The following is a 27,842-nucleotide window of genomic DNA, read 5'->3' as shown; positions in this document are numbered from 1 at the left end:
AATGCTCTTTAAACTAAGGACTCCTTCCTTTATATCTCATCACAGTTTTATTTTAAAGAACTACGATATCCAGTATTTTTCCATGAGAGATATTGATCGACTTGGTATCCAGAAGGTCATGGAACAAACATTTGATCTGCTGATTGGCAAGTAAGTAACTGTAACTGATGTCAGGGCAAACCCCCAGTGGGCAACACACTTTAGCCTGTTTCTTAAGGACAGCAGCTTTACTTTTAAAATAAAAAGCAAAAACATACACATAATTTTAAATAGTTCAGAAAGGCAAAGTATGAAACACAGGTCATATTCTTCTTCTGGGGTTTTTGGGAGGAGGCTTCCTCTAAATCATTGCTTAGATCTTCTGTCTCATGAATTTTTCTTGATCTCCATCTTTAATGCTTATCTTCTGAGATGACAAGGATTTATTGTTTCAACTGTCCCATTCTTCCCAGTCTCACGATTGTTTCATATGAATTTTATGTTAAGCAAATCTTGGCAGTGTAGAAAGATGGCAGATGAATACTAATCAAACGGTAGTTTTAAGAGCATTTTCCCAATACCAAGTATTTACTTCTGGGTGATTAATGTCGGAATTGTTATCTGGTAGTATGTCATTTCGTAAGCTGTTAAGAAACTTAGTTGTTAGCTTCAGTCTTTGGACACTGGGGCTATAATGAAGTTAGAAATGGAAGATGTTAAAACTGCAGACCTAAAATTAGAGTTCACTTCAGCTGCTGTTAGGTTCAGAGAATAACATCAAGCCAATTTAAATCAGACTGTATCAGAGCCCAATCTCATCTAGAAATGAAGAAATCCCTCTATTGACAGTTATTAGTGTAAGAGGTTCTAATACCCAGGGTAAGGCAGAAATATACATTAGAGTTAGTCTGTCTGAGGCATGCAGAACAAATGGCAGTATCATGAAGTGGTAGGTAGGAAGTTAATATTGCCAATCTCAGTAACTTCCAAGAATAGAAAGCCTGGAAATGTATTAACAGCTTTATTAACAAAGTACCAGGACTAATAGCAACAAAATCAAGGAGTTGCAACCATGAGAAGGATGAGTGTCCAAGCACAACCAGTTAAGTATTATTTTATCCTCTTCCTTTCTAGGAGACAAAGACCAATCCATCTGAGTTTTGATATTGATGCATTTGACCCTACACTAGCTCCAGCCACAGGAACTCCTGTTGTAGGGGGACTAACCTATCGAGAAGGCATGTATATTGCTGAGGAAATACACAATACAGGTATGTAGCAACCAGGTCTGCAGCCTGTTAACAAAATAGGTAAATATGCTAGAGTCTCTTGCCTGCAAAGGATCTTTTCTGATATTCTACATCATTGCAGTTTGTTTTTGCTTGAATTTTTGTAGCGAAAAATTATATGGCTATGCTAAAAAAAAAAAGGACTACTTTAGAGTCATGCTTGGACATGGCTCTTGCCAAATTACACTAAGGCAATAATGAGTAAAAAATTGTATATGTAAACAATTAAATACAAGAATAAATTGTCAAACTGATGCAGTTCTTTGTGTCTGAGTTATCTAAAGGCAGATTAAGATAAGAAGGCAAGACCAAGACTGTAATTTGCACTGTAAGAGGTTGGTTCATTGGGAGTTGTGAATTTGTAGTTAAAGCTGATCTCTTCAAGAAATCTGCAAATTGGACAATATCTTGGGTCCTTTATGTAGGGTAGGTCTTGTACTAGAGCCTGATAGGATCTCTAATAAGGGGGATACAGTTAGATGAGAATGACTGATGGAAAGGGTACTAAGATGAATTCTACGTTATCAAGACTGGCTACTTTTCCAAAACTCATACTTGTTTGCAAACAGTTTCCATTTCTGTCAGAAAGCTTCTGGTTTTAAAGCTACTTCAAATGACCTTTCATTCCAAAATTTAAAGAACTACCAAATCATACTGCTTCAGTAACCATCTGATGGAACTAAGGTATGGATAGAGACCCCAGATTGAAAGGTTCAGGGCTATAGAGAACCCCTGACTAGATGGGATAGAAACTGACATTGAGAAATGGTCTCCTTAGCGCCACAGCCTGCTATGAACCTTAGGCAGTACAGAAAGGCAGGCAGTACTGGTCTAATTCTCAGATCTGCAATCTTAGATGTTGCCAGTGGTCCTCAGGTTATTGGTCAGAGAACCTGGGAGTTCAATTCTCTGCTTTGCTTCCTAAAAACACCACTTTAGAGCAGGGGTTATAACCTCTAGCACTTATATGTGGCAGCGGCCATGGCTTGTCTCTTTGTTCCCATGCTACAATATTTTATTCCAAAAGACACTCATGGGGCTAGGCACAGTGGTTCATACCTATAATCCCAGTACTCTGGGAGGCCAAGGCAGGAGGATTACTTGACCCCAGGGGTTCAAGACCAGCCTGGGCAACATAGTGAGACCCTGTTTCTACAAACAATAATTAGCCAGGTGTCCCAACTACTTGGGAGGTTGAGTTTGCAGTGAGCCATGACTGTGCCACTGCACTGTTATAATGCTGTCAACTGGATACCTAAAGCAGTTTGCTTAATTTAAAGGGTGGCAATAGTCTGGAAACATAAGTCATGTATGTATTTCTAATACTGCAAACCTTGATTACCACTTCTGGGATATGCTAAAGGTGCAGGTTTAGTCAGTGGAAATCAAGAGACAAATCAGGAACACAGGTCCCTGTGCAGGAAGTGATGGAAATGCTACAGTAATACACCTGTTGGTTGCAGTTTGGCACCATACACTCAACTACACATTGCTAATAAGGGAAGATGCTGAATGGACATATGGCATTGAGCACATCATGTACTATAGTGTAATATCAATTAACCATTAGGTACATTCGCCTGTGTTTCCAGACTTTATGGCCACCCTAAATATTCTCAGATACTTGTATTCCTGAATACTAGCTTGTTCAGATCACGCTTCATCCAGAATAACCAACTAAAAAGTTAAATTCCACAGAGCAATGGGGCAGTTAGAGGGGTGAGCATGTTAGCAGGTCTGGATAGGTTCTTCTGGTTTAAGCTTCCCTTCCACTTGCTCCAGGCCAAAGGAACAGTACTGAGAACTTTGACAGAAGTTCTCAAACCTTAACAGAAGGTAACTGGAGTCCAAATAAAATAACTAACATATGGCTGAATCGTCTCTTGATCAAGTACAAGATACTGGGTCAGTCTGCTGGGAGACAAAAGATGTGTTTGTTAGATGTGGAACCTGCCTCCAGAGCTCAGGCCTGCAGGGGTGAGAATGAAGCTTGCAGTAATAAATACATTTCAGCCCATATGGTGTGGTGCTCTAACAGATACAGATAACACATTAGAGTTCAAAAGTGGGAATGGAGTTTAGCTAGTGAAAGTGGGAGATTGCCTCTGCCTTCATACTTGATTCATTTCCAGGCAGGCATCTGGAAGGTTCCTAGTCATACTAGGAACCTACATTTTGCCAGCAAGCAGGATGAAAACCTCCCCCACCCAACACCAAGCCTTTTCCTTTTCCAGAAGGCCTGACAATTATGCCTATTATGTTAGTTGAACAAGGATGGTTTATTTAGTTATCTTAAAGGTTTCTTTTAATCTACTGGAGCATAACAGTGTTTTAACTTAAATTCATGGCCAAGAGGATGAGGTGCAAGGGGCTTCCTGAAAATAGGTATTTTCTACTACAAAATGGACTCTTGTTTTTACCTTGGCTTGTTCTCCCTGTCCCAGTGGGATGACCCTCACGGAGAGTAATTTGAGGTTTTGTCACACTTTGTTCTTCCAGGGTTGCTGTCAGCACTGGATCTTGTTGAAGTCAATCCTCAGTTGGCCACCTCAGAGGAAGAGGCGAAGACTACAGCTAACCTAGCAGTGGATGTGATTGCTTCAAGTTTTGGTCAGACAAGAGAAGGAGGGCATATTGTCTATGGCCAACTTCCTACTCCCAGTTCACCAGATGAATCAGAAAATCAAGCACGTGTGAGAATTTAGGATATACTGTGCACTGACATGTTTCACAACGGGCATTCCAGAATTATGAGGAATTGAGGGGACAGATAGATACAAAATGGTTGTCTGGGTCAATACTGCCTTAACGAGAACATTTACACATTCTCACAATTGTAAAGTTTCCCCTCTATTTTGGTGACCAATACTACTGTAAATGTATTTGGCTTTTTGCAGTTCACAGGGTATTAATATGCTACAGTACTATGTAAATTTAAAGAAGTCATAAACAGCATTTATTACCTTGGTATATATCATACTGGTCTTGTTGCTGTTCTTTCACATTTAAGTGGTTTTCCATCTTTCCTCCCTCCTCCCACAGTTGGGCTACACAGTGCATCCCTGAACTGTTAGCCCACAGCAGCAATATGCTTATTCCATCCACATCCCTAACATCATGCATTCACAAGGTCAAAGTTCTGTCCACAAACCCTTCCCTATAGAAGTTCAATGGTTGCGAAAGAATTTGTAGTAAACCAGGCCTCCCAGGATGGCGAGCTCCAGTAAGATGATAATGGAAAGCAGCAGCTTGTTGGTTGTCACTCTACAAAGAGAAGCAAAGTGGGGAGTAGTCAGAAGTTTGGGTAACCTTCCTTCTAAACATTTTGGGGTTAGACCTGGAACCACGGCTGGATACTCTGAGGCTGTTTGTTTGATCACACAGCCACTTACCAGGAAGTACTCACGAGGTTCTTTAGCTGTCATTTAGGGATAATACTGTCTACCTCACAGAAATGTTAAACTGAGACAATAAAAACCAAAGCATAAAAATGGATTCTGAAATGTGTCCAAATGGTAGTTACTTCCTTTAAAAATAGCTTTTCTAGAAAGAGGGGTTAGCTAGAAAAAGTAATCATATATACATCCAGCTCAGGATGGATCCGGCCCTAGGATAAGTAACTAGAAGCCTGGGTAATACCTTTCAATCCCTTGGAAACTTCTTCCCTCTGCCCTGTTTTTCCCTTTGCTCTCCTACCAACCCAAATGGATATGTTATAAAGGTAGTATAGGAGCTTAAAAATTTTACTATCTGTTGTTTACACAAAGAATCCAACCTCTAGTTCTCATGTTCACTCTAGGTTTCTCCCTATTCCACAAGGAATTTGCCACTGTAGGAAAATCCCACCCTCCTGCTAGTTCCATGAGTGGGTTGTAGTTTTGTTTCACGCTAGGCCATCTGTGCCCAAGGTCACGTACAATACCCTCTCACCCCCAACTTCAACCTCAGTGGCAATATTTCTGCCCTGGATTTGTCTGTTAGCACTCAAGGATTTTGGTTTTTATTTTTGATAAAGACTACTTTATTGGTGGCAGTTAGTACAATTCAAATTTTGATCCTCAAAGAAGGACTTAGTTATTTATCAGACTAGGAGTCCATAGAGAGCTGAATGAAACTGAATCAAGTCACTGCTGTGATGACTGAAGTCAATCCTGTTTCTTGAGAAATGAAACCACAGCCAGCTGATGCATGGCATATGCTGTTTCACTGAGAATCACGGTGGCTCTATACAGGAGGTCATCAGCTCCACCACCCTTTAGATGCACTGGAATTCTGTTCTTCTCCTGAAACAGCTTGTGTTTTCTGGACCTTTATTTTCAAAATGCCTGCGTGAAGCAATGCTCATGGTCCTCTGGGCAACCTGACAGTGCCAGCAGATTCTGCAGCATCTTAGCTCAGTTACTGCCCACCAATCCTGACAACTCCCCAGGGTTTTACTTTTAAAAGTCTACTTCTTCCCTATAAGACAGAACTTCCAGAAAAGGAGCTGACTCCCATGAAGGGCAAGCAGAGCCAAAAGCAAGTACTATGCAGGTGAAAACTGCTTTCTAATCAAGATTTTACAAATATATTTCTTTTTTTTTTTTTTTTTTCTTTGTTTGAGACGGAGTCTCACTTTGTCCCCCAGGCTGGAGTGCAGTGGCGCCATCTTGGATGCAGTGGCGCCATCACTGCAACCTCCGCCTCCTGGGTTCAAGCAATTCTCTGTCTCAGCCTCCTGAGTAGCTGGGATTACAGGTGCCTGTCACCATGCCCAGCTAATTTTTTTGTATTTTTAATAGAGATGGGTTTCACAATCTTGGCCAGGCTGGTCTTGAACTCCTGACCTTGTGATCTGCCCGATTCGGCCTCCCAAGGTTCTGGGATTACAGGTGTGAACCACCGCACCCGGCCGAGATTATACAAATATATTTCAAGGAATAGGAAGCTGTTATTCCTATGTGTTGCCTTCTCTAAAGAACATCAGCTGTGATTAAATCTTTTCAGTGGAGAAATTTTTCACTGCTCCAAGTCAAAGCAGTATATACTTTTAACAAATGATTTTATCCTGAGCTATTTAATTATCCAAGACCATATTCCTTAGTGTATTTATTCTGGTCTGCTGGGTGGTACTGAGTATATGGGGACTATGTGTCAACTGCTGAGGTGCTTTATTAGGACCTTTGTAAGTCACTATTTTAAGCTTTTTGGTTGAAAGCCACTGAGTTAAGAGAAATTTCATGACTTTAATAAAACTTACTTTCTGGACATTGAACGGAGAATCTTTCGACTTTTGCTCAAGTTTTCACTTGTGTTTACCAGCTGAGAAGAGAAAATAGTGATTATTTCCCTCTTTAAAAAGTATACTCTGTACAATTGAATATCCCTAGATTAACACTAGGCATTAAGGGATATATGTTGAAAAATTCCAAGAAATCAAGCCAATTTAAATGATGGCCTTCGAGTGTAAGTAGAAGAACCTAGAAAGGACAAGGTATTTTAGTACTCATCAAGTAGGCTTAGGAATCATCTTCCTAGGTTGCTACTGGGGATGGACTCCTGAGACTGAGCTAATCTTCTACCATGGCTACTCCAAAAGGGAAGGCTTCAAGTGTAGCCAGCAGACTGGACAGCCAGTGACTATAGAGCAACTAAAGATTTGAATTTCCTCAGCCAAATTCCAGGACAGCCTCTTGAGTTGGCATTTGTTTTTGTAGGCTGGCCTGTTACTACTTTTGGGATCTGGTTATCTTTTTTCTTTACCCTCTTAAGAGACAGTTGCGTCGGATTGTGAAAAGAACCTCCATGGAACTTTCAGTTGCCTGCTACTAATCTGGACAGCTGGAGGATATTTCACCTCCAGCAGATGGCTACCTGCCATCTGTTCCCATTCCCCAGTGGCCTTGGTAAGCTGACCTCTCAGCTCATTCCTTGGCTTTTATTTCTTTGAAACAGGGTCTCGCTCCGTCACTCAGGCTGGAGTACAGTGCTGCAATCGTAGCTCACTACAGCCTTGACCTCCCATGCTCAAGCAATACCCCCACCTGTCCCCAAGTAAGCTGGGATCACAGGTGCATGCCACCATACCCTGCTACTTTTTTTGATTTTTAGTAGAGATGAGATCTCGCTATGTTGCCCAGGCTGGTTTCAAACTCCTAGGCTCAAGCCATCCTCTCACCTCAGCCTCCCAAAGTGCTAAAATTAAGGTGTGAGCCTGGCCTCTTGGGCTTTTAAATTCAACCAATCTACCTGGTATGTTCAAAAACCAAAACCCACACAATCTGAAAGCAAGTTACATTCTCCATAGCTTTCCTTGAATGTAGTACTTTATTGTGAATTTTCACTGAAGAGGGCAGGCATTACTCTGACTTAATGGAGAATTGTAGCTACTAAGAAAATCTACTCAAATCTTCACACTGAGCTAGTATTTTCCTGTCCAAATCTTGGCCACAGTATGTTTTTCAAATTGATTTGCCTTCGGCTATTAAGAATACAGCATTCAATTGGCAAATTGTATTAATTAAAAAATTCCAGCCAGGCACAGTGGCTCATGCCTGTAATCCTAGCACTTTGGGAGGCCAAGGTGGAATGATTGCTCGAGCCCAGGAGTTTGAGAGCAACTTTGGCAACATAGTGAGACCCCGTTTTTACAAAAAATTAAAACAATTAGCCAGGCACAGTAGCACATGCCTGTAGTCCCAGCTACACATGAGGATCACTTGAGCCCGGGAGTTTGAAGCTACAGTAAGTTCTAATTGCACTGCTGCACTTCAGCCTGGGTGACAGAGCAAGACCCCGTCTCTAAAAAACTAAAAAATTCCTACGTAGGTTAACTCATTTATGGAAAGGAAAAAATAAATGAGTTATTTTTCTGAGGCTCTCAGAGTGACAGTAGACTAGAGGTCCCTGATATAGTCATCATTTGGTTTAAATATTTGTTTTCTTTCCACAGTGATCCAGCTTACCTTACTGGATAATCCTTAGAGATTTTTTTTCCCTATTACTTTTTTTTTTTTTTTACTTTTACTTAGATAATAGTAAAGGGTTATAGTACAAGATTGAAGCATAATTTATAAATCTACAAACTGTGGTACTATTTTATGAAATCTGGAAAATAGCCTTGGCTCTAAATGACAGGGTATAAGTAGATGATGTTTTTGTAAGAATAGCAGAATACTCTATTACATGTGTGAAAAATTAAAATCTCAGATAGGAAGCTTTGAATCCTTAAGTGCCTTTTGACATATTATTTCTCTTGCCAAAGAGAGAATACAGCCACTTTATCCTTATTAATTCCTGTAATCTTATAAGTGTAGAAATCAGGTTTCTTCCATCTTTTTTTCCCTTCACTGAAGCAAAAATTTCCAATGATGTCTAATTCTTAGGGGTAAAATTGCTTCTAAGGGAGATCTCTCGGCCAAGCAAACTAAAAATTGAGCAAAGCGGCCAGGCACAGTGGCTCATGCCTGTAATCCTAGCACTTTGGGAGGCCGGAGTGGATGGATCACCTGAGGTTAGGAGTTCGAGATCAGCCTGGCCAACATGGCGAAACCCCGTCTCTACTAAAAATACAAAAATTAGCTACGTGTGGTGGCACATGCCTGCAATCCCAGCTACTCAGGAGGCTGAGGCAAGAGAATCGCTTGAACCCAGGATGCGGAGGTTGCAGTGAGTGGAGATCACGCCACTGCACTCCAATCTGGGTGACACAGTGAGACGCTATCTCAAAAATAAATAAATAAATAATAAAAAAATTAATAAATAAAAATTGAGAAAAGCATAAGAACTTAAAAAAGACTATTCCCTAAATACAGAACTGCTGTAGCTTTTGGTCTCAGTATGGTTTCCCGGTGCAGTGGCCTCCTAATTTCCCCATACTTGCCCCTTTCCGTCTGCCCAGACTTACTCTACTCTTGGTGCGTTCTAACTGGTCTCGTTGTTCCCCCAGCTCTTCTATGATTTCTGAGCCAATCTGGTCAGTCTCTGTGGCAATCCGATGAGAACGTTCAATACTTTGGGTGGCCCGGTTCAGGCTTTCAGTGCCTTGCAGAAGCATTGCCCTTTGAGACTGTAGCCGATTCTGAAAGGAGTATGGAAGAGAAATGTTAGACTTTTTCCATTATAAATTCATTGCCAGCATATTCCTCATGACCTTTCCCATGTTAGAAGGAATACAGTGAGCAATAATTTTCATTCCTTTTAAGACAGAACCAAAGAAGCTAATGATTCTTTTTCAAGGTCACAGACTAAAGCAGAACCTGAAATGAATCAATAGGATCACAATACCCCCACTCCATTGTCTTTTACATTTACATGAGGCGAGGAAAGAGGGATTAAAAATACTGGAGCACTTTCCCTGTGTTTGTGATGAATCTGAACTGGTTCATGTGTCTCCTGGACTATCAAATTCTGAAAGGTGGCAGCCCAGATGTGGGAGCTACCTGATTAATGCATATAGCCTGTAACTTCGATAGTGCTATGAGCAAACCAACTAAACTCCGCAGCCCTAGAAAAAGGTTAATTCACTGAAGATTCCCACTTGACTGGTACTGAGGACTGAAGGACCATGAACAAGCTATTCTGCTCTTCGTTTTAAGCCTCCAGCACCTGGTATTTCCAAGTACTAACCAGGCCTGACTCGCTTAGCTTCTGAGATCAGGCAGGTTCAGGGTGGTATTGCCTAGATGACTAAATTCTTCTTTTCAGCATCTAAAGAAATTTTGTAAAAGTCTGAGACACTACCACATTCTGGAAAAAACGTATGTGGTTACCCTCTTGGTGAGCCCCAAAAAGAACTTCACCTAAGGTCAAACAAAAAGCCTTGAGGCTGCCACACTGAGGGTGATTTGGTCTCAGGGAAATTAGTATCTGGGGCTTGAGCAAGCTTCCCCACCTGCCCTAATTTTCTAAATCCCCACCGAAGTTTTACTCCACCTGTAATCCTAAACACAGACAGCATGAAGACAAAAGTAGCCTTGTCAGGCCAGAATTAACAACCACTGACAGAAATGGAGGCAGCTCCAAGTTCTTAGCTGTTCAAAGCGCGCGTGCACGCACACACACGCACACATTCAAAAGGAACCCAGCTCACAGAGGCCTATTACAGAGCAGGTGACTACTGGCAGGACCATCAAGAAGCCAAAAGATTGGCTCCCAGAGCAGAAGTAGCAAGAAGCATTTTCTTTTCTTCCTTTTTTTTTTTTGAGACAGAGTCTCGCTCTGTTGCCTGGGCTAGAGTACAGTGGCACGACCTCAGCTCACTGCAGCCTCTGCCTCCTCGGCACAAGCAATTCTGCTGCCTCAGCCTCCCGAGTAGCTGGAATTACAGGCAGCTGCCACCACGCCCAGCTAATTTTTTTTTTTTTTTTTTTTGAGGCAGAGTCTCGCTCTGTCGCCCGGACTGGAGTGCAGTGGCCGGATCTCAGCTCACTGCAAGCTCCGCCTCCCGGGTTTACGCCATTCTCCTGCCTCAGCCTCCCGAGTAGCTGGGACTACAGGTGCCCGCCACCTCACCCGGCTAGTTTTTGTATTTTTAGTAGAGACGGGGTTTCACCGTGTTAGCCAGGATGGTCTCGATCTCCTGACCTCGTGATCTGCCCGTCTCGGCCTCCCAAAGTGCTGGGATTACAGGCTTGAGCCACTGCGCCCGGCCCGCCCAGCTAATTTTTGTATTTTTAGTAGAGACAGGGTTTCACCATGTTGGCCAGGCTGGTCTTGAACTCCTGACCTCAGGTGATCCACCGGCCTTGGCCTCCCAAAGTGCTAGGATTACAGGTACAAGCCACCGTGCCCGACGCTCTGTAGCATTTTGACTTAATAAATGGCATACAGACCAGCAGATGAGGAAACCACTGAATGAGGTTCAAATAAAATCAGTTACGTTAGCACAAAGGAAGAAGGAAAAAGGTTTTCAAAATAAAAGATGCAGATTTTCAACTGAGTAGGCTAAAAAATGACCAAGAAAAGATCAGATCACATAAATGAACTTCAGACAGATTTGGAACAATAATTTTACTGAAGGTATGGATACCTAAATTATGTTTTAATAATTTCTGAAACTCATAATTTTAAAGCAAAATTGTTTGGACTTCCTCCCCAACTTTGGCAACATGACTAAAGTCACTTTTACAACTCCCACTTTAACCAGCTCCACCTGCCTGCCTTTTTTCAGTCTCCCTTTAAGTGATCTTCTGTCAGCTTCTAATCTGTGGTGATTCCTCGTGCATCTATTTGAAAATTTTAACTACTTCATTCTCAAGGGGTCTAGTTTTGGCATCAGCCATGTCAAGCCAGTATCATTCTGAATGTCTCTTAAACTACAATCAGGATGCATCATGAAACAGGATTTGTTTAAAATTGGAGTATGAGCCTTTCTACCTCTGTTCAGTCTGGACTGGTGGGCCCCTTTTTATTTCTCTGCCATGCTACTTGCCAGAGAATTTCTACTTTGTGCTGTGTTTGTGGAAGACAGACCAAATGCAGCACATTTAATCTTTCAGACATTTTATTCCTTTAACAATCTAGCTGCTCTAGATGGTTTCAGAATACAGATGTTCAATTAGTCCAATTTTATAAATCAGAATCCTGAAAGCCAGACAGGCAGTCTGGCTCACTTTCCATTACCACAGAATAAAAAGATAGAAAGTTCCTTCTCGAGAAGCACCCTGCATTGGTTACTGTATCTCAGTTGTTGGGCCATCTTGACATTAAGGTAAAGGAAAGCTTGGATTGATTGTGTAACAATATTCTGATAAATTAGAAACCTAACTGAATTTTCCAGGCATACCTGAGAAAGTGATTCTAAAATTTATATGAAAGAATAAAAAAGATCAAGGAGAAAAGAAATTAGATCAATGGGTCAGAATACAGAATCCAGATAATAAGAATAGGTAACACTTATATACTACTACATATAAAGCACTGTTTTTTTTTATTGTAAGACTGTATTATATTAAGGATAAAAAGAAATCTAAATATGCATATGGTTCAAAAGGCCTGCATTAAATAGGGCAGATACCAAGGGGATAACAGGACCTGGATGCAGAAAAGAGGATAAGGGTGAAAAAAATGAAACAAGAGTCTAGTATACATTGATAACATGAAATACCCCAACAACATAGGCCCTTAAGGAAAAAAAAAAAAACAAGAACAGCTAAAACTTACCATATGCTCATTCTCTAGAGCATATATGCCATATTTCATGTCTCCTCGGCCTCCAGGTGTGGCTGTCAAAGGTGTGCTTCTCACCTCCCGATGGAGTTTAGCAAGGTCCTTCCGGTAATTTCGAAGCTTAGACATCATGGGGTTACGGAAAGACAGGGGTGCATAACGTAGTTCCTCCTCCATCTCTGCCAGCTGGGAAGGCAGAAAGTAGTGAGTGGATAGCCTGGTTCTTCCCTCACTCATTTGGAAATATGCCTAGTTTGGACTAATCAAACCACTTATTTATTTGGACTACACCAAGCAAATAACCATATGCTCCACGAGGCAGGGACCATGTCTGGCATGTTCCTCTCATTCTGAATGCCTGGCGTACTGCCTAGCAAGCACAGAGCAGGCCTTCAAAACATATGAACTGAATGAATGAATGGAAAAACAGGAAGTACTTTATAGCTTACTAAACATTTTTATATACATTCTCCATTTAATCCTCACAACAAGTCAATAAGGTAGGAAATGCTCCATTTCATATAAAAAACTTAAAGAAACCTGCTCAAGATTACACAAAAAGAAGGAGTCCGGGCCAGGCACAGTGGCTCACACCTGTAATCCCAGCACTTTGGGAAGCCAAGGCAGTAGGATCATCTGAGCATAGCCTGGGCAACATAGCAAGACCTCATCTCTATTAAAAAAAAAAAAATTAAACAGAAAAGGAGTCAGCATTCAAAATCTTCAAATTCTCTCAGCTCTCTTTAATATACCAAGTTTTTAGCCTGGTATGATTGAACACTGCCATCAAAAAGTGCTTTGAAGTCTACCGTACTAAAAGTGATAGGGATCTGGCATCAGGGTTCTTCCCTTCTCCTGCTCCTCTTTCTGAAAATCAATTAAGTTTGTCTCTAGGTCAGAGACAACCAGGGGCCTACCCTAGAGTAGGGTGCTTTAGGGGAATCAGACTTCTATTTTTCTGGGATAAGTAAAATGTAACACCTGGACATGTTCACAAGCGGCCCTGAATTGTTTCCATCTGCCTGGAATGGTCAGAATAGGATTATTACTTTTGTTGAGTTTGGAGAAAACAAGTATCTGAGCATCAAACAAATCAGTAGTAGCTAGAAGATTTTAAAAATGCTACCAAGGTATTAACTAAAACAGGAGAATGGCTACAAACAGGTATCATGGATATGCCCAGCTGCACACAGGTATTAAGAAAAGCTCCCAGTACCCCCACCATTAGGAAGAAAATAGTTTCCACAGTCTGGTGGCCTGGTCTTTCTTAAAACAGATGCAAAACAGAGAAAAGGATGCAGATGTGCTTCCTTCTCAGAACTTCACTGTGATAACTGGGAAACTGAACAAGCAAGAAGGAAGTTCGCTGGCCAAAAGAGAATTTTTTCTCTGTCTGCTCTGGGGTAGCAAATACAGGGGCAATTATTTCTGCAGAGTACTAGCAGGGACCAGAATTTTGGCCCCAATCTTAATGGGTTTGCTGAAGCTAGAGTATAATGAGATGGAGTCAAAGAACTCTTGCTTCCATAGGGCTGGAGCGAAAAAAAAAGAAAAGCCACAGGTGAAGAGAAGCAGTTGTTAAACTGTTCAGTAAACTGAACCAACTTCTGACAAACTTTGGGTGCCAACTGACACTCATGCATGTCTTGCCTGAGATACCAAGTCCAGCTACTACGTTGTCTTTTTTTTTTTTTTTTTTGAGACGGAGTCTCGCTCTGTCGCCCAGGCTGGAGTGCAGTGGCCGGATCTCAGCTCACTGCAAGCTCCGCCTCCCGGGTTTACGCCATTCTCCTGACTCAGCCTCCCGAGTGGCTGGGACTACAGGCGCCCGCCACCTCGCCCGGCTAGTTTTTTGTATTTTTTTAGTAGAGACGGGGTTTCACCGTGTTCGCCAGGATGGTCTCGATCTCCTGACCTTGTGATCCGCCCGTCTCGGCCTCCCAAAGTGCTGGGATTACAGGCTTGAGCCACCGCGCCCGGCCTACATTGTCTTTTAAGGCAGAAAGGGACATGGTTAGAATTACCTCTAAACTACATTTTCTGTGACAGTAAGTTTAACAAAGAACAGTAACTTTTTTTTTTTTTTTTTTTTTTGAGGCAGGGTCTTGCTCTGTCACCCAGACTGGAGTGCGGTGGTGCAATTGTGGCTAACCACATGCTTGACCTACCAGGCTGAAGGGATCCTCCCACCTCAGCCTCCTGAGTAGCTGGGTCCGGAGGCATGCACCACCACACCTCGGTAATTTTTTTTTTTTCTGGTAGAGATGGGGGGGTCTCCCTAGGTTGCCCGAGCTGGTCTTGAACTTCTGGCCTCAAGTGATCCTCCCACCTTGGCATTTCAAAGTGTTGGAATTACAAGCATGAGTCACTGCACTGACCAGTAACCTATCTTAATGGCCAGCTCTTAAAAACAGATTTTAGGCCGGGCGCAGTGGGTCATGCCTTGTAATCCCAGCACTCTGGGAGGCCGAGGTGGGCAGATCATGAGGTAGGAGATCGAGACCATCCTGGGTAACACGGTGAAACCCCGTCTCTACTAAAAATACAAAAAATCAGTCAGGTGTGGTGGTGCCCACCTGTAGTCCCAGCTACTCGGGAGGCAGAGGCAGGAGAACGGCGTGAACCCAGGAGGTGGAGCTTGCAGTAAGCCAAGATTGCGCCACTGCAATCTGTTGCCTGGGCGACATAGCAAGACTCCATCTCAAAAACACAAACAAGCAAAAGAAACAACAGATTTTAAAAGACTGCTTGGGTAAAAGTATGAGAATGCCCTCACTACTCACATCAGCAATATATTACCAAAGAGTCATATTTCACGAGCGTCTTCAGGCTTTACCCATTTGTGTTTGTCAAACCCCCTCAACAACCATCCCCATCAACTGGCTTCATTTAGTAAGAAATAGTCAAAATCAAGATCAATGGACAGGAACAGTTAATCTGTGATCAGTTCATAGCATTACTTCTGGAAAAGACCAACACTAGGTAGAAGAAACAAAATTTGTTCCTTGTTCTCACCGTTTCATTTGCTTCCTGTTGCTTTTCATCAAAATCCCTGATCAACTTCTTCTTCTCTTCTAGAAAAGATAGATAAGTTTCAAATGCTTATTACTATTTCCACACATTTGTCCTTTGTGTTTAGCTTATTTCACTTAGCATAAAGTCAAGGTTCATCTATGCTGTAGCATGTATGGGGATATGGTCTTTTATAGCTACGTATTTTTCAATGTGACTCCTAAACACAAGCCAGCAGCACTTCCACCAACTAAAGAGCAATCTTTTTTTTTTTGGAGACAGAGTCTCACTCTGTCGCCCAGACAGGAATGCAGTGGCTCGGTCTCGGTTCACTGCAACCCCCGCCTCCCAGGTTCAAGCAATTCTCTTGCCTCAGCCTCCCGAGCAGCTGGGGTTATAGGCGCCCACCACCATGCCCAGCTAATTTTTTTGTATTTTTAGTAAAGACAGGGTTTCGCCATGTTAGCCAGGTTGATCTCAAACTCCTGACCTCAAGTGATCCATCCACCTCAGCCATTCTACTGCAAAAGAGAACAGATGAGCTGGGCTTATGAAGAAATGGCCTGTGGGTATTCAGTTGCTGTCCTGAGATTTTCTTAGATGATTTGTCTACTCTGATTTTCATCTTAAGACCTGACTTGTTTTTGAGACTGTGCCTCACTCTGTTGCCCAGGCTGGACAGCAGTGGCATCATCTCAGCTCACTGCAACCTCCAACTCCCGGGTTCAAGTGATTCTCGTGCCTCAGCCTTCTAAGTGGTGGGATTACAGGAGTGTGCCACCACACCCAGCTAATTTTTCTATTTTTTTGGTAGAGAGGGGGTTCCACCATGTTGGCCAGTCTGGCCTCATGTAGTCCACCCACCTCAGCCTCCCAAAGTGCTGGGATAACAGGCGTGAGCTACTGCACCCGGCCAAGCCCTGACTTTTGAATCCAATCCTACATAAGATGTAATGTCACTGTAATGCTTTATATGGATTTACATTTTGTTAACCACAACAGCATCTAATGTCAGTTGTATCTTTTTTTTTTTTTTTTTGAGACAGAGTTTCACTCAGGCTGGAGTGCAGTGGCATGATTACGGCTTACTGCAGCCTCGACCTCCCAGACTGAAGCAATCCTCCCACCTGCTCAAGCAATTCTCCTGCCTCATCCTCCCAAGTAACTGAGACTACAGGTGCAAGTCACCACATCCAGCTAATTTTTTTTTGATAGAGATGGGGCCTTACTATCTCATGGCAACCTCATAAGTTGCTGAAGCTGGTCTTGACTCCTGGACTCAGGCAATCCTCAACCTCAGCCTCCCAAAGTATTGGGATTACAGGTGTGAGCTACCACACCTGTCCATGTATCCTACTTTTTAAGTGACCATAAATCATTTTGGATGCATATGTTCTATAATCTCAACTTGAGACCAAGTTCCTCTGAAACACATAAATTTATTTTGTCATTTTTACTATGCCATAGATCCTAGAACTATAAACCTCCTTAGATGTGGCTACTGCCTGAAAGCGCAAATGACAACACACTCTTTACTACGTCTCATTCATTGTTGTGTGACACCCCCTTAATATACACAAGATACTCCAGACATTTTCCTCCATATTACTCACAAAACCCATGGCTCTGTTTGTTGTTTAAAAAAAAAAAGTAGGGGAAGGTTCACCATGGCAAACGGTATGACTCTTGACCATCTATGATGTAACTGAAATGAGCACCAAAGCAGCTATTACTATCTGTGAGGGGGCTGTGTTCTTAGCTACCAGTACTGAAATAATACCTACAGTCAAAAATGGCTACTTCCATGGAGCAGTATTGTATCACTTTGTAATAAGCTGTCCCAAAAGTGCTGAGCATCATCACTGCTCTGAGTCCGCACATCTCCAAATTCAGGCATGCTCACTCCTGATCCAAGCCAGACAGTAGGAAGCAGTACTGTACACATATGTACATTCCCTTCCTAGCTCGTTCCTTTCCTAGATTTTTCTACAACTGTTTAGTCATAAAGTCTCCTCCTTTATTCTTCCTTTGTTAATGGGTATGAAAATCTGCATTCTCAAGAGGCAAATTCTAGAATGATTCCAGGAAAGTAACTACATAAATGAAAGGGGGAGAAGAAGACCACAGAACCTCTCTCCTTTCACTAACTTCTGTGTGCTGGAATATTCAATTTCCTACCTGATTTCATAAAACACATTTCCTCTTATGAGTGCTCTATAACTTAACATACTTTTAAAGAACTTCACTACATTTATGAGATCCTTTCTGGACTTCTAAGATTTAAAACAAACAAAACAGAAGCCTTTGAAATCACTTCTTGTGATAATAAAGCCAGGGAGGCAGATAATTCAAGAAGCTGATCTCTACCCAACTGAGAGGGATAGACAGCCGCTTTTCAAAAATTCTTCAGGCTCAGAATTATGAAACCAATGAATGCTAGAGCTAGGATGTACCTCAGCAATCATCTAGTCTAACTTCCTGCCTTTACCGCTGAGGACGCTAGACCCTGGAGAAACTGAGTGCCTCCCCAGTCATCGGAACAGCAAATGTATGGCAGCACTAGTTCTGGAGTGCAAGTCTGCAGACTCCCAGTCCAAGTCTTTTCTGTACAGTAAACAACTGTATACTGTACACAACTGAGGGGCATTTTTGTGCGCCCAGGGTATAGCCTTTAACAACTGGAAAAAATTTGCTTAAAAAACAAAAAACCTCTTCCTCTTTTTAGGGAGTTAGAATTGATGTCACAATCAACTACAAACAGCAAGGTGGCATCCTGGGGAGAATGCGCACCATGAGCAAGAATGAACCACTTCAAATACCATTATCCCCCACCCCACAAGCCTGCCCAAATCAGTCACATGTGAGGGACTCTCTGGGACCAACTCTGTCTCCTTTGGGAAACTGAGTGGATGCTGACATGGAGTAAAATGGAAACAGCTCTGAAAAACAGAACTACAGAAAGCCTACCTTAATGTCTGACCAAGGTGAGCAGCCTCTCTTCCTTATGGGGGTTTGAATTTCCAGTCCAAGAATGCCTACTCTTGGCCCTTTAAAGTTGTGGAAATAACTTCAGTTTCACCAGTTCATAAATATGTGGTTACTTTGCTTTTGGCGCCTCATTGTGGCAAAATGGAGGACTTACACCCTTTATTTCTATACCGTAACAGTTGACTAGATCCCACACCATGCAGGAGTTAAAAGCAACAGATTCCTCTCAACCAACCTGTTTCCTCATCTGCAAATAGGGACTATAAAACTACTGACCTCATAAGGGTTGTTTGAAAGGGTTAAAAGAAATAATACACATAACATTCACTTAGCAAGTGCCAAATATAAAGGCTCAATAAATAGGAACCACCATTGTTTCTGAAAGTAAATACTTACGAAAACCTAAGAGCAAACACAAAATTCAGTAGAAAATATGAGGAGTTAGAATAGTTGAAATTCTACAGTCTGTAAGTAATTGGTGTTTATCGGCCAGCTGACTACAGTACTCCATAGTGATTATTTTTTCTGGCTCCGAAAATAATAGGGTCTTGTGTTATACATACTGATCTAAATGATTTAAAATGGAAAACTTTGAATATTTTTACGATACCCATTAAGACATATGGAGAGACGTCTTCAGGTATGACAAAAACAAAACTAGAAACCATGACCACAGGCATTTAACATTATTGATTAGATTAAGAAATTACAGCACATTATAGTACTCCAAAGTAATTGGAGAGACCTCTTCAGAGGTTGTAAAACCAAGACAAGAAATTATGGCCATAGGTACTTAATGAGATATTAAATGGATTAATAATTATTGTATGTGGTAATGGACAGTCACTGCCACAAAAACTTCCTAAAATAGGACACATTGTCTCTAATATCCTTCAAAGGCAGAAAGTGAATGGAGACTGTACTTTGGAGAAATACTGTTTTTGTTGTTTTAATAGGTAGAATATACCCATTTTTAAAGTAATGAAAATGCGGACAACAGTAGAATAGAAACAAATCACAATCATATAGTAATATTTTCTTTCCAACAATTCACATTATTCACATATTCCATCATCCAACAGATATCTATGGAGCACCTAGTCTGTGCTAGGCACTGTTCTGGTGCTTAGGAAACACAGTGAAAAAAAGACATAATATTGAGCTTATATTCTAGCTCAGTGGCTTTCACACTTGGCCTTCATCAGAAACCCCCTGGAGGGCTGTGAAAACACACTGCTTGTCAAAAGTTTCTGATTCAGTAAGTCTGGGGTTGGGCCCAACGATTTGCATTTCTAACAAGTTCCCAGATGATGCTGATGCTGCTGGTTCATGGACCACAATGAAACCACTGTCCTAGTGAAAGGAAGACAATATACTGTAAATATCATAAATGTACTAAGTGTCTAATATGTCAGAAAACAAGTGCTCTGGAAAAAAAAAGAAAAAGGTAAGAGTAGTTGTATACAGGGCTGGTATTCTTAGTTTTCATTTAAATAACACAGCTAGTAGTTCTATTATCTATATTAGCCGTATTCTAAGGACTTTACATATATTAACTCATTTACTCCTCACAAAAACCCTATGAAGTAGACACTAAGATTTATCCCCATTTTGCAGGGAAAACTAATTGGGTTAAAGTAACCTGTCCAAGGTCACACTGCTACTAAAAGGTGGATTTAAACTCAGGCAATCTGGCTCTTTAATTCTTGCTGTTAAATATTATACTATATGGCCTCTCAATTCACATATTTCTTCATAAATGTTTTATTGTTAATTTTAGAGACAAAGTCTTGCTCTGTCACCCAGGCTAGAGTGCAATGATATGATGACAGCTCACTAAAACTTCAAACTCTTAGACTCAAGTGATCCTCCTGCCTCAGCCTCCTGAGCAGCTGGGACTATAGGTGAGCAGCACCACGCTCAGCTAATATATATATATATTTTTGTAGAGATAGGTCTCACCATGTTGCCAAGGCTGGTCTCCAACTCTTGGCGTCATGCAATCCTCCTGCCTCAGCCTCCCAAAATATTGGGATTACAGGCATGAGCCACCACACCAGAATATTGGGATTACAGGCATGAACCACCACACCTGGCCCCCATATTTAATTTAATTAATTAATTAATTTATTTATTTTTATTATACTTTAAGTTCTAGGGTACATGTGCACAACGTGCAGGTTTGTTACGTATGTATACATGTGCCATGTTGGTGTGATGCACCCATGAAGAAATACTCTGTGAGGCTAGAATGGACATATATGATGTCATGATCTCTGTTCTCCAAGTACCTTTGATATTCTCATCCACAACCCAAACTCTGCTTCTCTTCTTATGGTTCTTATTTAAGTTCATCATTCACCCAGTTGACCAAGTGAAAAAATGCAGACACCCTGGAATCTTTCTCCCTCACTCCTCATATCCACTGAAGCTGGTTAATTTCCGCTTCAAAACCACCTCTTGGGCCGGGCACTGTAGCTCACACCTGTAACCCCAGCACTTTAAGACGCTGAGGTGGGTGGATCTTAATTAAGCCCAGGAATTCGACAACAGCCTGGACAACATGGGAGACCCTTACTAAAAATACAAAAAATAAGCCAGGCCTAGGGGCATGTGCCTGCAGCCCCAGCTACCCTGGAGGCCGAGGTAGGAGGATCACTTGAGCTTGGGAAGCCAAGGCTGCAGTGAGCAGTGATGGTGCCAGTGCACTCCAGCCTGGATGACAGGAGGCAGGAGTGAGACCCTGTGTCAAACGAATTCCTGTGTTACCAAGGCAACTGCCCAAAAGGCTCTTAACACAGTCCCCTATACGCAGATTCTTGTGCTCTCTCTCGTCCTCTGTCTAGCCATTAATGCCCTCCTTCTAAAAGAAAATCCACATCAGTCAACTGCTTTAAGTCCTTTACTGACTTTCCATATCAAGTCCAAATGTCTCGATGTCACACTAAGATCCCCTCACAATCTGGCTGTTTCACCTGCCCCATCTACTACTACTTTCCCATATACATTCTAAGCTTCAGAGTTGGGGGTATTCCATTTTTTTTAACTCCTTTGTTGTCTCTTTGCATTTCCCCTGTTTAGCAAACTCCCATTCAACCCCTTATATTTCAGTTTGAAGTTTTTTGAAGCTTCCCTCTCTTCCCCATGCTCAAGTTCAGCCTTTTTTATGGTCTCTGAGAACTTTATTTTCGGATTAATCACACACTTTATTGTAAGTTTGTTTACTTTTTTTTTTTTTTGAGATGGAGTCTCGCTCTGTTGCCTGCAATCTCCACATCCTGGGTTCAGTTGATTCTCCTGCCTCAGCCTCCTGAGTAGCTGGGACTACAGGCGCATGTCACCACACCTAGCTAATTTTTGTATTTTGAGTAGAGACAAGGTTTCACCATGTTTGCCAGGATGGTCTCTATCTCTTGACCTTGTGATCCGCCCGCCTAGGCCTCCCAAAGTGATGGGATTCCAGGCATGAGCCACTGTGCCCAGCTGTTTGTTTCTTTTTCAGATAAGCACTCTGGAAGTCCTCAGGGCCCAGACAGTGGCTGATACATAATAATTCTCAGTGTTTATTGAAAAATAACTTAATTCAATTACACAGCATAAGTTACATGCAAGGGCTGTATTATGTACATTATGCTGCGCCTAATAATTCATGATGGGCATTAAAGTGCTGAAAACTTTATGATGTGGTCTCTGAACTAGAAAAAGAGGGATTCAGATGAGGCACCATGTGTTTGCTTAGATAAATTCAATTTATTCAACAAATATTTATTGAGCAGTGTGAACGAGGTAGTGAATAAGAGGTAAAGTTGTTGGACTTCTTATTACAATTCTAGGGATATGTATATACTTTATTTACAACTATGTCTGTTGCCAGCAACTTAGAATATTTTGTGGTTGGGTAGATATTCACCTATTTCTGCCGAGCACAGCGGCTCACGCCTGTAATCTCAGCACTTTGGGAGGCCGAGGCAGATGGATCACTTGAGGTCAGGAGTTTGAGACCAGCCTGGCCAACATGGTGAAACCCCGTGTCTACTAAAAATACAAAAATTAGCTGGGTGTGGTAGCATGCGCCTGTAATCCCAGCTACTTGGGAGGCTGAGGCATGACAATCGCTTGAACCCAGGAGGTGGAGGTTGCAGTGAGCTGAGATTGTATCACTGCCTGGGTGACAGAGCAAGACTCTGTCTCAAAAAAAAAAAAAAAATTCACGTATTTCCGACTGTCCTCTTTGCAGGATGGAGAAAAAGGCTGGGGAGATAACAAACGTGAATGTAACTATCTAAGCTTTATGTTGCTATAACAGAATAGCTGAGTCTGGGTAATTTATAAAGAAAAGAAACGTATTTCTCAGAGTTCCGGAGGCTGGGAAGCCCAAGGCTGAGGGGCCTGATTCTTTCAAGGGCCTTCTTACTACCCATGGGTCACCCTATGGCAGAAGGTGGAAGAGCAACAGATCAAGAGAGCAGGCAAGCAAGAGAGGGCTGAACTAACCCACTCTCTCAGCAACCAGCCCACTCTCAGGATAACAATCCAATCCCTGAGGATGGAGCCCTCATGGTCTAATCATTTCTTACGGGTCCCACCTCTTAACACGATTAAAATGGCAAATAAATTTCAACATAAGTTTTAGAGGGGACATTCAAACCATAGTAATAATGAATTCAATTTTCCATTTTTCAAGCAATGTTCTTTTGCATTATTTAGCCTTATAGAAATGGGCATTGCAAAAATTAATTCAGTGCCAGGTTGAAAATGCAGTCTACTTTTTCTTTTTTTTTTTTAGACAGAGTCTTGCTCTGTCATCCAGGTTAGAGTGCAGTGGTGCGATCTTGGCTCACTGCAACCTCCAGCTCCAGGGCGCAAATGATCCTCCCACCTCAGCCTCCCCAGGAGGTGGGACTACAGGCACGCACCACAATGCCTGGTTAATTTTTGTATTTTTTGTAAAGATGAGGTTTCACCACGTTGCCCAGGCTAGTCTCAAAATCCTTCAACACAGCAATACTCCTAACTCAGCTTCCCCAAGTGCTGGGATTACAGGTGTGAGCCACCACGCCTAGCCTGCAGTCTACTTTTTCTTTTCTTTTCTTTTTTTTTTTGAGACAGAGTCTTACTCTGTTGCCCAGACTAGAGTGCAGCGGCACGATCTCGGCTCACTGCAACCTCTGCCTCCTGGGTTCAAGCAATTCTCCTGCCTCAGCTTCCTGAGTAGCTGGGATTACAGGCAACTGACACCATGCCTGGCTAATTTTTGTATTTTTAGTAGAGATAGGGTTTCACTATGTTGGCCAGGCTGGTCTTGAACTCCTGATCCTGACCTCAAGTGATCTGCCCGCCTCTGCTTCCCCAAGCACTGGAATTACAGGTGTGAGTCACCGTGCCCTGCCTGCAGTCAACTTTTCAATCACATAAATCAGATCCCACAATGCTTCTGCACAATATAGTTTAACTGCATCCCATCATATTTAGAAAAAGGCACAAGTCTTTCACCATGGTCCACAAGGCCCTACATGGTCTGGCCCTGCCTACTTCTCTCCTTTGCTCACTTCATCCCAAACACATGGAACTTCCTGCTCCTCCTTGAACACACCAAGCTCATTTCTGCTTAAGGGCATTTGCAGTGCTATTCCCTCCTTCTGACACTTACTTCTCCCAGATTTCTGGTTTACTCCCTCTCTTCATTCAAGTCTCAGTTCAAATGCCATCTCCTCAGAGAGGACTTTCACAACCGCCCTATTTAAAACTGAAGTCCCAAGGAAAGCAGATCGCTTGAGGTCAGGAGTTCGAGACCAGCCTGGCCAACATGGTGAAACCCCGTCTCTACTAAAAATACAAAAAAAATTAGCCAGGGGTGGTGGCGCAACTGCAATCCCAGTTACTCCAGAGGCTGAGGCAGGAGAATTGCTTCAATCTGGGAAGTGGAGGTTGCAGTGAGCCGCGATCGTACCACTCACTGCACTCCAGACTAGATGACAGAGTAAGACTCGGTCTCAAAAATAATAATAAAATAAAACTTAAGTCCCATCCCTTGTTCCTTTACTCTGATTTATTTTCCTGTATTCTTTAACACTGCCGCTTAATAGTTATATATTGTTTATCACCTACCCACTAGAATGGGGATGTGCATGTCTTTTTCACTGTAATTTGCAATATTCACCAGCACCTAGAACAGTGCCTGGCACACAGCAGCCTCACAATAAATATATATTAAATACATGCATTTCATTCTCACCAGAGTCATTCAATTCCTATGACCTTGAGTAATTCGTTGAGCAAACACTCAAGCTCTGATCCTTAAATAAAAGCAATAAAACAAAGTTTTGTCCTTGCCATCAAGTTCTATATATCCAGAGGCCAAGAACTATATATAGCAAGTCTTCCTATGGATCTAGGGCCGGAAAACTCTAGCTCCTCCAGACAAAACTTGTAGCAACCTGAACCATGAAATTAAGGGGTAGTAAATAGTCTCAGCAGTAAAAACGTTCAAAACAAGACCACATCTAAATGCCACAATAAGGTTTTAAAGGCCAGCTCTCTACCCTTCAATAACAGGTATATACCAACACCCCAAATTATGACTCCTTCGGGTTTTTAACCCTTTTTCTGTGCTACAGATCCTCTGTCAGTCTGGTGAAAACTAGACCTGTCTTAAGACTAGTGCTTCCAAATGCATAAAACAAACAAAAACAGCTACGAAAGAAACCCACGCTACATTACAGGACCGCATATGTAAAAGCCCCTCTGCTCTGTTTGCCGCAGTGAAAAAAAACGAGAAAATGTGGAAGGCCATAGAAGGATCCCAGGGAACTGAACCCCGCGTCCCCGGGCGCGTCCCCAATTCACTCTCAGTGGCAGGGAGACCTGGGGCTGCGACCCAGCCAGCACTAGGGGGCGTGTCTGAGGTCTGAGGACGCGGAGGGAGGAGACGCGGGCCCGGGTCTGGGAGGAAGGTGGGGGAAAATTCCAAAGCGCGCGGGGCCGCGCTCTCCGCGGCGTGGCCCACCCGCGCCTCACCGGTCCCAGCAGTCCCCAGCAGCCGCTCGGGCACCCCTTGTAGGTCTTCATGGAGGCCGCGGAAGATCTCGTGCAGCTTCTCGAAATGCTCCGAGGAGGCGGCGGAGGCGGCCATGGCGCAGGACGCGCTGGAGCAGCGGCCACCCAGATTAGGGGCTCTGGGCCCTCTCCTAGCCCGGCGGTCAGCCACCCAGCCCCGTGGCCATAACGGCGACCGCCGCACCACCGCTGCCCAGGACGAGGCTCTTCCGGGGCCGCGGCAGGGTCCTCCCGAGCCGGAACGCCCACCCTCTCCAGCCCGTGATTGCGGGAGCGCCGGCGCGAAAGCCTGACGGGAAGGCGGGAGACAGAGCGGCTTAGGCGACTCCTGAGGGAGCGAGCGGGACTAACGGCAGTCGCAGAGGCCGAGAAGTGCCCGATCCGGGGTGGAGAAAGGCCGCAAAGAAAGGGCCCTGGGGACCTGCGGGACGGGCAGCTCGGCCGCCTTCCTCCCGGGCCCCGCCGGCCGGCCAGGGACGGGCGCTGCAGTGCACGCCGGGGTTTGTAGTTTGACTCGGAGAGCGTCTGGTCCCGGAGTCGCGCGTTGCCCGGGGTGCCAGGTTTAGCCCGGTGCCCGATTTGATGTGTGTTTGCGTCTAGACGTCGTCCTCACTGTCATCGCGCTTTGCTTTGCCACCCTGACCCGAATTCCTCATTTCGCGTCTTGACTGAATGTTAGCTTTCAGCCCTGGAAAGATAGCCGGGCCGGGGGCTCTGCCTGCAGTCGGGAGGTGTAGCACTTTTCCTGGAAGGCCCAGCGGCTCCTCAAGCTTTCAGAAGTGGAACCCGGCCGGGCGAGTGGCTCGCGCCTGTAATCCCAGTACTTTGGGAGGCCGAGGTGGGAGGATTGCTTGAACCCAGTAGTTCGAGACCAGCCTGGTCACAATAGCGAGAGCACTACCGGAAACCCAAAATAGGAGCCGGGCATGGTGGCGCGCACTTTTGGCCCCAGCTACCCGGTAGGCTGAAGCAGGAGGATTACTTGAGTCCACAAGGTTGAGACTGCGGAGTTGCCACCACTGCACTCCAGCTTGGGAGACCTTGCTCCCAAGTGGAGAGTGACCTTGTCTCCAAAAAAACGAACCCAAAAAACAAAAATTCAAAAGTGGAACCCAGTTAGGATGACCTCGAAATACTCTAGCTGCTAGGCCCGACTAGTGCACTAGGCTGCCTCGTGCACTTGTTCACAACAGGTGTTTTGTCAAGCGTAGGCATTGCGAGGGATCTGGGCATGTTGGTGAATAAAACATTTACTCTCTGCTCCGGGGGAATTTATAATCTGGTGTGGAAGGTGGGTCTGGCTTCATTAGGTCTCATCTGCCACTAAGTGTCACTTGTTAACAATTACAAGGTCCTTTCCTGCACTCCATGGGTATAAATGCCTGTCTTCAGGTCGGGCATGGCGGTTCACGCATCATCCCAGCACTTTGGGAGGCCGAGGCGGGCGGATCACTTGAAGTCAGGAGTTCGAGACCAGCCTAGCCAACATGGTGAAACCCCCATCTCTGCTAAAAACACAAAAATTAGCCGAGCGTGGTGGTGGGCGCCTGTAATCCCAGCTACTGGGAGGCTGAGGCAGGAGAATCATGTGAACCCAGGAGGCAGTGGTTGCAGTGAGCGCCACTGCACTCCAGCCTGGGCGACAAAGCAAGACCCTACCTCAAAAAAATTAAATTCTTATTTTCACCGATTTTACGGTTTGCTCAAGGTGTCTGTTCTCAAATGTTTGCTTGGGAGCTCAATTTTAAACTGCCTACAAATATTAAAAGATGTATGAATGCTCAGGAAAAATGCTTTGCTAATTTATATCTCCTGGGCCCTCATTTTTATTAGATCAAGTTCATTGGCTGTTGATTCAACACACTTTGGTTGAGCTCTTAATATGCACTGAGCACAGACATGACCAAGTCTGAAGTAACTGTCAGTATACTGTGTAAGTTCCACAACACAATGCTGGGACTTGTCACAGTACAGAAATAAGGGGCAGGTGCAAAAAAAAGATTAATAGCCTGGGGCCAGGTGCCGTGGCTCACACCTGTATCCCAGCACTTTAGGAGGCCGAGGCGGGACGATTGTTTCAGCTCAGAGTTTGAGGCCAGTCTGGACAACAAAGCAAGACCCTGTCTCTAATAAAAAAGAAAAGAAAAAAGAAAAAAAAAATGGCCCGGGATGATCAAGAAATGTGGAAAATGTATCTGTGAAGAGTGTCAAAAAATGTTAAGTAGGAAATGGTGAATAAATAATCAGATTATCACACAACCTAAATTAATAGCATGTGGATTGAGATTGCACTGTAGCTAGACTCTGGGACAAATTATTCTTTAGAATGAAAAATAAATGCATAACCATAATAATGAACAGTGTTTTCTT

The 27,842-nt window shown here is 43.3% G+C and overlaps 2 protein-coding genes across 3 annotated transcripts in view; one reads left to right on the top strand and one right to left on the bottom strand.

The window, feature by feature from the left end:
* Positions 1-4,763, top strand: part of ARG2 (arginase 2) — a 35,202-nt gene extending 30,439 nt beyond the window's left edge. The window contains exons 6-8 of the mRNA XM_033187648.1: positions 46-150; positions 1,114-1,250; positions 3,768-4,763. Coding sequence (XP_033043539.1) covers positions 46-150; positions 1,114-1,250; positions 3,768-3,973 — 448 coding nt within the window. The 3' untranslated portion in view covers positions 3,974-4,763. The remainder of the gene's footprint in view (positions 1-45; positions 151-1,113; positions 1,251-3,767) is intronic.
* Positions 29-26,423, bottom strand: VTI1B (vesicle transport through interaction with t-SNAREs 1B). 2 transcript variants are annotated; one of them, XM_033187649.1, is made up of 6 exons: positions 25,434-26,423; positions 15,432-15,490; positions 12,411-12,602; positions 9,154-9,327; positions 6,508-6,569; positions 36-4,532 (listed from the first exon to the last, which is right to left on the bottom strand). In XM_033187649.1, the coding sequence occupies exons 1-6, from the start codon at positions 25,546-25,548 to the stop codon at positions 4,436-4,438; spliced, it is 699 nt and encodes a 232-aa protein (XP_033043540.1). In that variant the 5' UTR covers positions 25,549-26,423; the 3' UTR covers positions 36-4,435. The 2 variants fall into 2 exon arrangements, with proteins under 2 accessions (XP_033043542.1, XP_033043540.1); XM_033187651.1 differs by lacking the exon at positions 6,508-6,569 and having other exon boundaries at positions 29-4,532.
* Positions 26,424-27,842: the final 1,419 nt, after the last annotated feature.

The sequence above is a fragment of the Trachypithecus francoisi genome, unplaced genomic scaffold (genome assembly GCF_009764315.1).
Source record: "Trachypithecus francoisi isolate TF-2019V2 unplaced genomic scaffold, Tfra_2.0 Lachesis_group3, whole genome shotgun sequence".
Taxonomy (NCBI): Eukaryota; Metazoa; Chordata; class Mammalia; order Primates; family Cercopithecidae; genus Trachypithecus; species Trachypithecus francoisi.
Note: the sequence above shows the minus strand (reverse complement) of the source record. Positions and strands in the feature narration are given on the sequence as shown.

What these genes read in the sequence shown, in the direction of transcription:
- VTI1B (XM_033187649.1), bottom strand. Translation starts at nt 25,548, where the DNA reads ATGGCCGCCTCCGCCGCCTCCTCGGAGCATTTCGAGAAGCTGCACGAG. An exon ending in AACAGGAAGCAAATGAAACG is followed by an intron (nt 12,603 to 15,431) that starts GTGAGAACAAGG and finishes CTGCCTTCCCAG; the next exon opens with CTGGCAGAGATGGAGGAGGA. An exon ending in CTCCGTTCAATGTCCAGAAA is followed by an intron (nt 4,533 to 6,507) that starts GTAAGTTTTATT and finishes TTCTCTTTGTAG; the next exon opens with AGTGACAACCAACAAGCTGC.